At 35.7% G+C, this 14,030-nt stretch overlaps 1 protein-coding gene across 1 annotated transcript in view; it reads left to right on the forward strand.

Annotated features, from left to right (window-relative positions):
* The window catches only part of SYNE1 (spectrin repeat containing nuclear envelope protein 1), a 363,177-nt gene that overhangs the window by 319,137 nt on the left and 30,010 nt on the right, over nucleotides 1-14,030 (forward strand). Inside the window, exons 128-129 of the mRNA XM_058172424.1 lie at nucleotides 9,663-9,850; nucleotides 11,016-11,166. Coding sequence (XP_058028407.1) covers nucleotides 9,663-9,850; nucleotides 11,016-11,166 — 339 coding nt within the window. The remainder of the gene's footprint in view (nucleotides 1-9,662; nucleotides 9,851-11,015; nucleotides 11,167-14,030) is intronic.

Raw genomic sequence — 14,030 nt, forward strand, 5'->3', positions numbered from 1 at the left:
TCTAAAATCTTGTATTGATTTCACAAGTCACATATTCCTTGTTTTGCTAATTAATTAATTACATTTCTACTTCCATACAGTCTAAGGAAGGTTGAAGAATGTGGGATTAAATTTATTTGCTAAAAATTTAGAGTACTTGTTATCAAATTTAAAATGTTATAGCTTTGAATATAGAGACTCTTAAAATTTTATCAACTTCTAGAATGCCTAATTCAGTTCTTTTCAATTCTAGCTGTTTATAGATTTTTGAGAAATCTGTTTTATGTTTTGCTAACAAATCTTTCATTTTTAAATCTAATTTGATAAAGATTTTTTTTGTTTTAAATTTTATTCTTCTGTATAATACAATTTCCCTCTTATCACACATTTCACTGCTTCCCATCTTTAGCAAAGTTTGGTTTACATTATTTCTTTTGGAAAAAAATATTCATGGAGTAAGATTATTTCATTGTATCATCCAAACCTCTTAACATTTACATATATCATAAAATATCATTTCTGTTACCTTGTAACAGAAAACAAATTATTCTGGCTTAAAAATATAAATATAAAAATAAAAATAAAAATATAAATATTTTGTTGCCTGCACCAGTATTTTTCCTTCTTAAGAAGAGACTAGACAGCCATTTATCTGAAATGATACAGGTTCTTCTGCTTGAGCAGGGGGCTGGAGTAGACCTCCAAGGTCCCTTCCAGCTCTATTCTATTCTATTCTATTCTATTCTATTCTATTCTATTCTATTCTATTCTATTCTATTCAGTTCAGTTCCTAGCCTTTCCATATAGTCCTTGCCTCATATCATTCCCCTCTGATGATCCAAATATTTTTATCACCCCCATTTCCCCCCCTGTCCACCCTCTCCTCCTGCAGTCAATTGCAACAATAAATCTACAGAGTTTCATAAGGATCGTTTTTGAGCCCCTCCCTAACAGATTTTTTTTTTTGGCCACTCTGTCGTCCCTTTATCACCCAATTAATTCCATTAAAGATGATGAGCTTGTCAGCTGGAAAGCTGACAATCTAGGTTTGCGATCCGAGTGCTGTCAAATGGGGTGAGCTCCCATTCCTGCCCACCTAACAGTTCGAAAGCATGCAAATATGAATAGATAAATAGGTACCATTCAATGTAGTCAAAAGGGAAGGCAAAAGTGTTCTATGCACTTCGGTATTTAGTCATGCTGGCCTCACGACCACAGAAAAGTCTTCAGATAACGCTGGCTTCCTTGGATAAGAACTGGAGATGAACACCACCCCCTAGAGCTAGACCCGATTGGACCTCCTTATAATTTTATTTTTATGTGCTTTCTTATGTTAATTTTCTGCATCCCTCTTCCTAAATAATTTTTATCTCAGCCATTTATATCTTAATTCTAATCTGAGCTAATGTTTTAATACCATACAAGAACTTTTAGTCTAAAGGATTCATTTTGTATTTCCCCCCATTTTGCTCATATTTGTATCCGAATCCTCTTCCAGCTGGGAGCTACATTTTTCAGCTGTTTCTCCTGGCTTCATCTCCAAGGTCATTTCTTGTCCAAGTACCATCAGAGGGAATCTTCGTCAACTCAGCCAGTTTTATTCATAACCAGAATAATATAAATTGTTTCTATTCCTTGTGGTTTCATTCTACTATGTTTAAATGGAAATTCCCATTTATACTGAATTCCCATTTTTATCAGCAATCCTGTAAGACGCTTAAATGTCATCATGTTTTTAAGGCAGTTAGGCTAATATCCATAAAACAAAAAAATATGTCTTCCTCAGTTAAATTCCTCCTCCAGCTTGTGACAAAATATTTTTGTCTCTATTAATGTCTCTAATATTTTGTCTCTAATGGACAAATATTTATTATTTATTTATTTTGTTTGTCAACAAGTACAAGAAAACAAGTAACAGAATAGACATAGACATGGACACATGAAAAAAAAATTGGCACAAAAAAAGGATATAAATTGGCAAAACATAGCCATAAACACATAGAATGATTACATATAATTGGAAACAGTAGGACAGGGAAGGTAGGCACGCTGGTGCGCTTATGCACACCCCTTTAGGGACCTCTTAAGAAACATGAAAGGTCCACAGTAGACAGTTTAAGGTAAAAGGTATGGGGATTAGAGAGACTAACAACAGGAAGAGGTAGAGTGTTCCAGACATTTACTACTCTATTGCAGAAGTCACATTTCTTACAATTAAGATTAGAGCAAATTACATTGAGTTTAAATCTATTGATAGCCCTAGTGTTATTATGGTTGAAATTAAAGTACTCATTTACAGGTAGAAAGTTTTGGTAAATAATCTTATGAACTAAGCATAGGTCGAAATGTAGACAACGTAGTTCGAGGCTATCTAGACCTAAAATTTCAAGCCTGATGGTATAGGGAATTTTATTTCGAGCAGAAGATTTGAGTACTCTTCTAGTAAAATATCTCTGGACCCTCTCTAATGTATTGATGTCTGAAATACAGTGAGGGTTCCAGGCAGGTGAGCAGTAATCAAGCATGATATGAACTGTAAGAAATAAATTTTGCCTCAAAGGATTTTTGTTCGCTAAGAAATTTAATTATAATATTCCTTGGTTTATTCAGCTTCACAAGCATGTATTATGTCATTTTCAGAAAAGTGTAATTCTGGGAGGAAATTGTTAAGTCTTCTTACTGTGTAATCCATCATGTTTCCATTTTCAGCCTTTCACTAATACCTCTGATAGACAGGTTGCTTCATCTGTTATGATGATTGTTATGATGCTGCCACAAATATTTGATAAACCTTCTCAATCTTTTTTTACACTGGAGGCATTTTTAATACTTAAGCTCTTAGTTTAATTATCTTTTTGAGCAATGTCTTGTATTTGCCTTAGGTTCAAATAATTGATAGATATTTATTGAAACCTTTTGGAGTTTAGTTTGGTTAGTTTGGAAAGGACTGTGTGAAACTGCTACTAAACAATATTTTAAGATACTTAACTTCAGCCAGTATACCCAAGTACTTAGTCTTGATAGCAATATTTCACAAGAGAAGCAATGAATGATCATTATTTGAATTTTAGGCCTTTTTCCAGAGTATCACTGCAACTTTACAACAATTAGAAACAGTACTTAAATTTTAAATCACTACAGCTAGACAGAATGAACATAAATTTAGCTTAGCAGATTAACATGCTAAGAGTCTCTGTAACAAACATTACTGAAAAAAATAATATACCCATTGAAATGATTTACATAGCTGTAGGTGACTTGTTACTAGTAGTGTATAATTGAGGAACAAAACTAATAATGAATAAGAGCCATAGACTTCAGCCTCTTGTCCAGTATTACCCTACAGACCTGAATCATTCACATTAGCGATAATTCCTGTCAATAAGTCAATAATGTGCTATAAGATTCATTTTGATATGAAATACCAGGAAGAAGCCAATCTCTTGGGTTATGTGCTCAGTCAGGACTCAGACTTGAAGCTTTGAAATTATTTGAATCTTGAGTTTCAGTTTGCATGTCATCAAAGAGAAGTTCATAAACTTTATCTTCATAGAATCTTCTTTCTTCTTCCTTCAAAGAAATTGACACCATTCTTAATTAATTTAGACCAGGGGTGTCAAACTCGATTTCATTGAGGGCCACATCAGGGTTGTGTTTGATCTTGGGTGGGGGGAGGTCGGCTCAACATCCGTTTTCAGCCACGGCAGCCTCCTGCAACCCTCTGCCAGTAAAAATGGAGTTCGGGGGGGGGGGGCACATGCAGCTTCCCTGAGCTCCGTTTTCGCTGGCAGAGGCACTGTGGGCCAGTCCTTCACTGTTTCCAGGGTGGCCCCATGGGTGAGGTCTAAGCACTCTGTGGGCCAGATCCAGCCCGCAGGTCTTGAGTTTGACACCACTGATTTAGACTATTATTTCCCACTTTCAAATATGTATAATCTCAGCTCACCACTACATAATTCTCCCCCCCCCCCGCATATTTTTGTTTAGAGTTTCTCAACCTTGGCCATTTTAATATGGTTAGATTTCTATACCAGAAGGCTGGGGAATTCTGGGAAGTTGAAGTCCATCCATCTTAAAGTGGCCAAAGTTAAGAAACATTTTTTTTTGTCCATTATGCAAAAGGATACATTCAGTCATGTATTCCTTTCCTTCCTTCCCCTAGTTCTTTCCTACTAGAGACTCTTTTCCACCCAAGAATACAAATATATTCTTTGTATATGTACAGCCAATTGGACTTTAAGCAAATATTCTTACATTGAAATATCCAGAATCCTTCTGGCAGCTTCCATTGCTCTCTCATTCCCATTGATCACCTAGCATATTCACATGATACATAATAGTGGACATTGTAAGATAACAAGAACTAGCATTTTCAGAAGCATATGGTACTATGATGTAAAACCTGTTTAGGCAACTGTTTTAAAAAAATGGAAATATTTTAACTTTCCCATTTTTACATACTTGGTATGCAGAAACAGATAGAAGGAAAAGCCCCTCATTTGATTTTTAATTACTGATTAAAGTGGGTCATCATTCATAATAATAATTTAGAACTGTGCACAATCTTGTCGTGCCAATAGATTATAAATAAGAGGCATAATGTCAGGTTTCCTGGTCCCGCTTGCTTGCAGACATGGCTACAGTAGTTCTGTCTTGGTTTGTTTATCATGTTATACAATTAGGAACACAGTTATTTCGAAATTAGCAAATTTTGAAAGTTTTTTCTAATGTTTTGGTTTATTGATCCAGTTACACAACAATAATTTCCTTCTGAGTAAAATGTGATCACACTGCATGGCACGGAATAATCAGAAACTGCAACAGAGATATTTTGTAGGCTTAGCTGGTAAATTTATAGCTGCACATATAGCATTCAAAAAACCTCCCTGTCAGCATCAGAAAGTCATAAACGTTTAAATCATGTGCTTACAATCAATTGTGATTTGACCCAAAATGTGGATGGGCCACTTGGATTTCACTGGTTGATGTACAGGAGACAGGATGGATTTTTATTTGTTATGTTTATTCATAATGACAAGTGGTAAAGTGATTAGGGCAGGGGTGTTGAACTCAAGGCCAGGGAGGCAATCTGGCCCATGGGGCCGCCTTGCCCGCAGTGTCTCTGCCAGTGAAAATGGAACTTGGGAGGGCCACAGGCTTTCGAGTTCTGTTTTCACTGGCAGAGGGTTGCAGGATGCCATCACAGCCAAAAATGGAGCTTGGGAGCCTGTTTTTGCTGGCATATGCTTGGGCCGCCACAGGCGCCCGCAACACAAGTGACGTCGAGATGGCCACGCCTACCCTGGCCACATCCACCCCGGCCCCCCAAGGTCAAACACAACCCTGATGCGGCCCTCAATGAAATCAAGTTTGACACCCATGGATTAGGGTATCAGACTAGAAACCAGCAGACTGCAAGATCTAGTCCATGCCTTCGGTATGAAGCCAACTAGGTAGCCTTGGGTCAGTCATTCTCTTTCAGCCCTAGGAAGCAGACAGACTCTGAAATCTTGCCAAGAACCTTGCCAAGAAAGTTGTCCAGGCAATCACCAGAAGCCAACAATGACTCAAAGGTGTACAAATACACACATGCGCATGCGCACACACAAACACACATCTTTATTCATCACACAAAATTCTTTCCAAAGAAAATTTTGTTGTCAATATTTCTTAGAATTAGGTTATAAACTATATTCAGCATGTTTTATATTCGGACTTGATCAGTCTATATGCCAGACAGGCATAGTTATAGAATCCAGATATCATGAGGCTTCTTTGTCATATATTGGATCACATTAGCTCAAGCCTCTGCCCCGGTACAGATAGTGTGTATTTTAAAAACAAAGCTTAGTTGACCAGAATTAGTGCATGGAGTTAGGGGATTAAAAAAATATTTCCATGTTTCCTATGCCTCAGAATTAATTTATTGGAATCTGCAATTGGGAAACCAAGGAAAAAGTATGCAGAAGAACAGGTGCTTTGTGTAGAGTTACTTTGTGTAGAGTTTGAATAATGGATCACCAGTCTACCTAGGAATCTGCATTTCTTTTTCTTTTTTCCTCTAAATGTCTTCATTTTTCTCAACAAATTATAAATATTAGTTGCCTTTAACTTCTTCCTGTGTTAATTTGACTTCTGTTCCAGTGATGGGTTTCAAATTTTTTTACTACCGGTTCTGTGGGTGTGGTTGATGGGTGGGACATGTCTTGGTGGGCGTGGCAGGGGAAGGATACTATAAAATCTCCATTCCCACCCCAATCCAGGGAAAGGTTACTGCAAAATCCCCATTTCCTCCCGATCAACTGGGGCTTGGGAGGCAGAGAATAGATGGGGGCAAGGCCAGTCAGAATTTTTTACTACTGGTTCTCCAAACTACTCAAAATTTCCACTGCCAGTTCTCCAGAACTGGTCAGAACCTGCTGAAACCCATCTCTGTTCTGTTGCAAATGCAAGAAATTAAGTTATATATAAGGCAATACATCTAATCCCAATTCTCCGTTAAATCACATTGAAATGCAAATGTATTTTAATTAGTGCTATTCAAAGACTAGTCTCTAATGAAGACTACTTCATTAGATGAAGTAATTCTGAATAGAATTATATTCAGTGCATTTCCAATTTTACAACTGTAGTTAAATCTCACATTGCTGGCGAAGTCAGGAAGCATGAATGATGTAGACTTCAACAGCATTTTTAATGCTGTAAATTAAAAATACATTATTGAAAACTATTCCAAGTGATTTATAACAAACTAATTAAGGTAGAGGATTTTTCCCCCCAAATGTGGCTCTAACCTGTTAGTGAGTTTGTTCCTGAATTCTTTTGCCCTTGGCTGATATCCACAGTTTCTCACAATTGGAAACTTAATTTTAAAGCTAGAAAAATGAAACTGGAGAATGAGGCCCCCAAGCAAGAAGGTTTTCAAACAGTTGCTGGGGAAAGCAGAGGGCAAATAGACATAACACATATGCACATGACACATCTGGATTAACGGTGAAAAGATGTCCATTGCTGATTCGCTCACGGGCAAAAGCAAAATGAAAATTTTATGCTATAAACAGTTGAACAGGGAATGTCAATGCAATGAACCATGTCAACCTTGATGTTATCAGAATAGCCGTCTCAAGAATGGATGCCGACCTTCTGGGAATTAGCAAACTGGATGGATGATTTCATAGCAAAGCAAAGAAAATTATATAGGAAATAGCAGAGCTGCTTTATAAACAAAAGTTGTTAAAATAATTTATGGATCGATCGATTGTTTAAGTGCCATCAGATTGGTGTTGATTCTTAGCAACTACATTGATAGATGTTCTCCATGATAATCTATCCCTAACCTCTTCTTCTGCTGGCGCTACTGTATCTGACTCTATTAGATTGCTGTGATTGTTCTCCGTTTCTCTTTCTTTCCACCTTTCCTAGCATTTTATGCTTACACAAATCATATGGTTAGAAACATGACAAAATGTGAGTTAACTGCACACAATTTGAAGAAATACTATGTGACAAAGAGCTTAATAGTAAAGCACTACCTCCACTAACACTCCAGCAAATGATAGAATAATCTCATTTGAAGTGCACGACAAGACAATCAGTATCCTAGGGATTCAAGGAAACGGGAATTGAACAGTTCTATGATGATTTGCAACACCGCATTGATACAAAACCAGCAACATATGTCATATTCATGATAGATGACAGAAAGACTAAACTGAAATAAAAATTTAAAGTTTGAAATAACAGAAACATTTTATCTTTGTATACAGATGAAGTAGGAGACAGACAAATAGCTGCAACAAATTCAGTCATAATACTGTAGTAAATCTGTTTTTCAAGCAATTCTAAAATGTAATTCTGCACATGGTCATTGCTGGATAAACAACACTAAAATCAAATTGACTTATGATCTGCAATCAAATGGGTGTAGCTCTGTACAATCAACAAAAACAAGATCTGATGCTTACTGAAGCTTGGTTCTGAACTTGTAAATTTCAGCCTAATAAACCAAGTGATCGATAAGCTACAATTTCAGTAATATTCCATCTGCTTTTGTTGTTGTAAAGATAGAGAATTGAAATGCATTTGATGAAGTGTATGTCTGAAGAATTCTAGATTGAAATTCATTCAAATCATTAAATGAAGTTAACAAAAGTTTACAAAATGCAATGTTCACAAGAAGACAGAATGCCTATTGATAGATTGAAAATTGACCAAGAAAGGCAGAAAGGAAAAGACAACATATAGAAAAGAAAATTCCTGAAACTAAAACTCTTCTACGACCAAGAAGAAACAAGGAAATCTATTTGCACAAGCAAGGAAAAGAAGATGAAGATGACGATCATATAAAAAGAACAGTACATTTCTTTAAAGTAATTACAGAAAGCCAGGAAATCTTTCCTGCCAAGATAAACATGATAACAGACAAGGCAAAGTTCTACTGGAAAAGAAGGGACACAGAAGAGTTAATTAAAATATGAAGCAAAACTGTCCAATCACCTTAAATATCTAGATAAAGTGGTTAGACACGATCACTGCTAACATAAGAAAGAGCTTACAAAGATTCAAAGAAACAGTTATTGACAGACAATCTTGGTGAATTGATGTAGTAATGGACTGTTGAGGGTTGAAAGAGACTGATAAATATTATAGCCATCCATGGCAGACATTTTGTGAATTTACATGACTACTGAGCTCTTGGAATTCCAAATTCGTTCTTGCACCAAACCTATCCCATCCTGGAATGTCAAGTGTACAGCAACATTCTTGACATTTTTAAGAGAGCCATTGCATGAACACTTCTCACTCTGTGTTTACGTATTCCAGTTATTATGTTTTCATAAAAAAAGAAATTATCTAATTTTTTCCTGCTTGTTGCTCCACCTGATTCAGTGACGCAAAAGAAATAAAGCATACGGTTAGAAACATGACAAAATGTGGAGTTAACTGCACACAATTTGAAAAAATGCAATATGACAAAGAGCTTAATAATAAAGCAGTACCTCTTCTAACACAACATTTATTTACTAATCCCATTGCCCCAGCCAAGGCTGTTTGGGAATGGATGTCATAAATAAAGCACTCCTTGAAACCCTCTTCGCTCACCCATTCAGGTTTTAAAAGTCAACATCAAACCATGAATGGAGTGAAAATGCAGTTGGCAAATGGTTACTTACAGATAATTAGTGGTATAGTGGTATTAATATTAGACTCTTTGAAATTACCTAAAGATATGTGGCAATAATACTTAAAGGATTTCAGTTCTGGTAGAACGAACTGTTTCTTAACAAAGAAATATGAACACCAATAGGAATATTATGAATTCAGACCAACTATGCACTTTTTTTATCTTATAATGTTTAATAAATAAGCCACTTGATTAGAAAAATAGAAGTATGTGTTGGAATGATTGGTCTCTGTTTCTCCACCCCGCCGCTGTGTGTGTGTGTCTGTGTGTGCATGATTGCATTAGTTCTTATTTTTAAGTATATCCACTTGGAATCTAAGTCAAAAATCTCAAATTTTTTTGTGGAATAATTTGGGATTTTTATTAGCCACCAAGTAGCTTAGCTTTTTATTTTCCTTCATTTGTATTTTCGTTTTGCCTTGCTTGTTTATAGTACATGCAGTATTAATTAACTTCAGTTTTGCCTAAGACATTCACAAGTTTATCTATTGACTTACAGGAACTTCAAAGAGACATAGAGAAGCATAGCACTGGGGTTGCATCTGTCCTCAATCTCTGTGAAGTTCTTCTCCATGATTGTGATGCTTGTGCTACTGAAACAGAATGTGACTCTATTCAGCAAGCCACAAGGAACTTGGATCGAAGATGGCGAAATATTTGTGCCATGTCAATGGAAAGGCGACTCAAGTAAGTATTTGGTGAAACTTTAGATGATTCTCCAAATTTCTTAGAATGGAATGAAATCTAGCCAATTCTTAAATTAAACATCTGTTAATGGATATGTTACATAGATTAAGGGATATAAGCTACATAGAGCAGCATGTGACTTCCATATGGACCAAATGTCATTACATAAAGATTCTGCAGTGAGAGCTAAAATTTATCTAAATAGTTCAATGTTCTGCTTCCTGAGGCAATCTATATTCAAGGCAAGGCACATGGATACAGTTATTTGTTAATGCAGCGAATGTATGTTTGTATTTTTTAAAAACTTCTTAATTTAAACAGCTGTAGTAGTGTAGTCCTGAAACATTTCTTTTCAGATTTTTACAATGCAGTGTTGAAAAATTCAAAATAATTACATAATTTCAAATAAGGATTTGCAAAAGTTTAAGAGGAACAATCCATAACTACTTTATTCCCGCTCAAGCCCCCCTTGGCACGTCCACAACATCTGCCCAACAATTTTAACATTGATCTCCAATGGAAAGCCAAATGGGTGGCTGAATTTGCAGACATAGAAGACATACAAATGACCCCACAAAAAAGGTGCCAGGCTTTGAACTATCATGTCAGCAATCGACAATCCTGAATAGGATTCGCACCTCACATGGTGTCTGCCAGGAATCTCTGTATAAATGGGGCATATTATCCTCTCCTCATTGTGAGTGTGGGGATCCTATGTTGAACTGTAGATCACATCATGACTGGGGCATACACAGCTCCAGCATCTGGTTTTTCAAATATAAAGAATGTTGTGTTTCAATAGTTAGATGACTTGGACATTAATATTAGAATATATATCTTTTTGACATTTATATTTTATTGGGTTCTATTAATCTAGTTGAAATGTTAATTTATATTGCTAGTCCATGTATGGCATGCCATACACTAAATAAATAAAACCAGCTCAAACTGGATTCAGCCAATGAATTATGTTTCTTGTTAAAAATAATTCCTGTCAAAACTACTGTCAAGCTTCATTAAAAGCCAGTATTGTTCAATCACTATTTGTCTGCTTGGGCATGTTCGAATAGGCAACACGATTTCTTTATTACAGTTGGTAACTAGATGAGATAGCAAACAATTTTAAGGTGAAATTCAGCCTCTCCTATTTTTATCTTTGTTTCAGAATTGAAGAGACTTGGAGACTATGGCAGAAGTTTTTGGATGATTATTCTCGCTTTGAAGATTGGTTGAAAATTTCTGAAAGGACAGCTGCTTTCCCTAGTTCTTCCGGTGTATTATATACAGTTGCTAAAGAAGAACTGAAGAAGTTTGAGGTGATTTTATCTGCTTGAAATACAATCTGTTCTGATGCTGTCACAGAAGCAAGTTTATTCTACCTTATTAGTGTAACTCTACTCATTTTATTTTAGTTAAAGATCAAATTCTACCTTAGAGCAAAGGACTTTGAAACTGCAAAAATAGATCACAGATTGTTTGTCCTGCTGTAAACTATAATTAAAATGAATTAGCGCACTTGATTGATATGCATTGGTCATTGTAAGGCCATAGTCAACAAATGATACTCCTGTCTACAAATGATACAATTGACTTTCACCAGGCAATGATGTCATCCCAATGGAACAGCATATTGTTCTTTTCTAGCAAGGAGGAGGTACCTGTGGTTCTTATTGTTGGGCTATTGTTTGGTTTGGTTTGGTTTGGTTTGGTTTAGTTTCCCTTTCTGGCTTATTCTGCCCAGGAAGAAGCATAATTCCACTTGGAAATGGATGCTTTCCCCATCTCTTCCTTTCTTTCAGTTGAGTCAGAGGAGAACAAACAAAGTGGATCAGCCAGTTTATAGATATAATGGGAAATATAATTATGATCACCAGAAAGAGAAAATATAGGAAGATGACATAAAAAGACATGATATTACTATCCAAATTATAAAATTTGTACAGGTGAATACATCCTGGGGTGTTTTTTTGGGGGTTTTTTTGTGTTGTTGTTTTTTTGGTTCAGAGTAATGTTAATGGCAAGGACATGGTGGCTCAGTGGCTAAGACACTGAGCTTGTCGATCAAAAAGTTGGCAGTTCAGCGGTTCGAAACCCTAGTGCTGCATAGTGGGGTGAGCTCCCGTTACCTGTCCCAGCTTCTGCCAATCTAACAGTTAGCATGTAAAAAATGCAAGTAGAAAAATAGGGACCACCTTTGGTGGGAAGGTAACAGTTTAGTCATGCCGGCCACATGACCATGGAGATGTCTGTGGACAGCACTGGCTCTTGGCTTTGAAATGGAGATTAGTACCATCCCCTAGAATTGGGAACGACTAGTACATATGTGTGAGGGGAATCTTTACCTTTACCTAAAGTTAATGGCCTAGGCTTGAACTCTTCCTTACACAATACAAAATATCCTTTTGTATACAATACAAAAATACCCTTTTTATATTTTATTGATTTTTTTTTAATTTTGAAATTCTCATCCTTTCTTTTTGTTACCATTTTTATTATTTCAAACCATTGTCATCATGTTTAAGTAGTAAGTGGTATCTTGCTAATACCCAAAGGTCCATTTATATGAATGAGTCAATCAATTTCTTGGATAAAAGCATTCCTTACTTTCAATTCCATTTCCCTTTTTCTTACTGAAGAATCATGAAATTTACTCTACTACATAAAACTGAACAAAGTATATTTTAGTAGATGTTAAATACGTGTTCCTCTGTGAGCTTTTTCCTGTGTATTTCATTTCATTTTCTTTTATCCAAATGCATTTCAGCTATCCACTTAGGCTCCCCTCAATGTGTGGTTGCTGCAGGCATCTTGAAAAAGTTGTTTAAACAGATTTTTACTTGGCTTTTAACTTGTTTACTATTTTTATATGCTACAGTACAGTAGACATTATATAGTGAGTGGAAGTAAAAGAAAACTCACTTAAAAGTTTATAAAGAGAAGCATTTCAACATGCCTGATAAAAGAAAAGCTGCATTCCAGAAATTTTATCTTCTGGATACTTTTTATAAACCACAGAGTCGTTTACAAAGGCAAAAGAATTGTCAGATTTAAGCCTTGCATTTCTCCAAAATAAATACAATGTTAGTTTTTATTTGAATAGTAAAGTGCCATACACATTTGAAAGGGTTTGCTTTTTTGAAAAGTCTCAGCTAAAGTGTAATTAAATTGAGCAAACTAGAATATCAATATAGAAGCGTATTATTGTAAGACAGTAGAAAACCTTACAGCTGCCATTCCTCTGGACAAATGTTAGCAACAGATGAAATTACACATGTGGTGTTGACTCAACATAAGCCTCCTTGTTTAAAATCTGTAGTCTTTCTTACTGATTCAAACAGGTGGATTTGCTTTTCTGGATTTGTTTTATTAATGTTTTTTGTTGTTGTCCAACTGAATGTTTCATATAATTTCCATTGTAGCCTGTTTCTTTTTACTTAATCTCCCCACCTTTCTACCCTCTGCACTGACATTTAAATTGAGTTGATTGATCATTTATGAGATGAAACCTTGGAAGATATTTGCTGCTTCAGATTACATAGCTCCCTTTTGTCCTTGGCTGCAACCTGCTGCACAAATATCTGTTTTCATTTTAATCATGTTGATTGCTAATAAAAAGCAGCAGAAATAACTCAGAGTTAATGTTGATGGCCATGAATGTGCCTATAGATCATTTTGTTCTGTTACAGCTGGTCATTCAAGAATAGCATTTAATCCCCTGATCTCTCCTTGGAAGATCCTGAGTGCACACAGTTTTCTTTCTCTATTATGGTCTACCTACGCAGACTTATTTTATGTGATAGAATTACATTACCATGCATTCAAGCTTATTGACTTAACAAACTATGTCTATCTTTTATTCTGAGGTTGCAAGAAATCCATTCCATTGTTTTAATTATATTAGCATTTTGTCACAAAGTAGAGGACTATAAAGACACACTTAAACATGTTTGTATAAAAATATTTTTTGGGATGCCATTGCCAAATGGTTGCCTGCTTCCTAAATACCTTGTTTTAGAAACATGTAATACTTTATCCTAAGTATCAATATGCACCTGAATTTTTAAAAAGTTCTGTTTCAAAATAGTTGGTATAGCACAGTGATTTCATGTACTGCATAACAATTGTTTCCTAATAGCTCAAGAAAATTGCTGCCTATATAGATACTTTGGCATAGGAAAAA

The sequence above is a fragment of the Ahaetulla prasina genome, chromosome 1 (genome assembly GCF_028640845.1).
Source record: "Ahaetulla prasina isolate Xishuangbanna chromosome 1, ASM2864084v1, whole genome shotgun sequence".
NCBI lineage: Eukaryota > Metazoa > Chordata > Lepidosauria > Squamata > Colubridae > Ahaetulla > Ahaetulla prasina.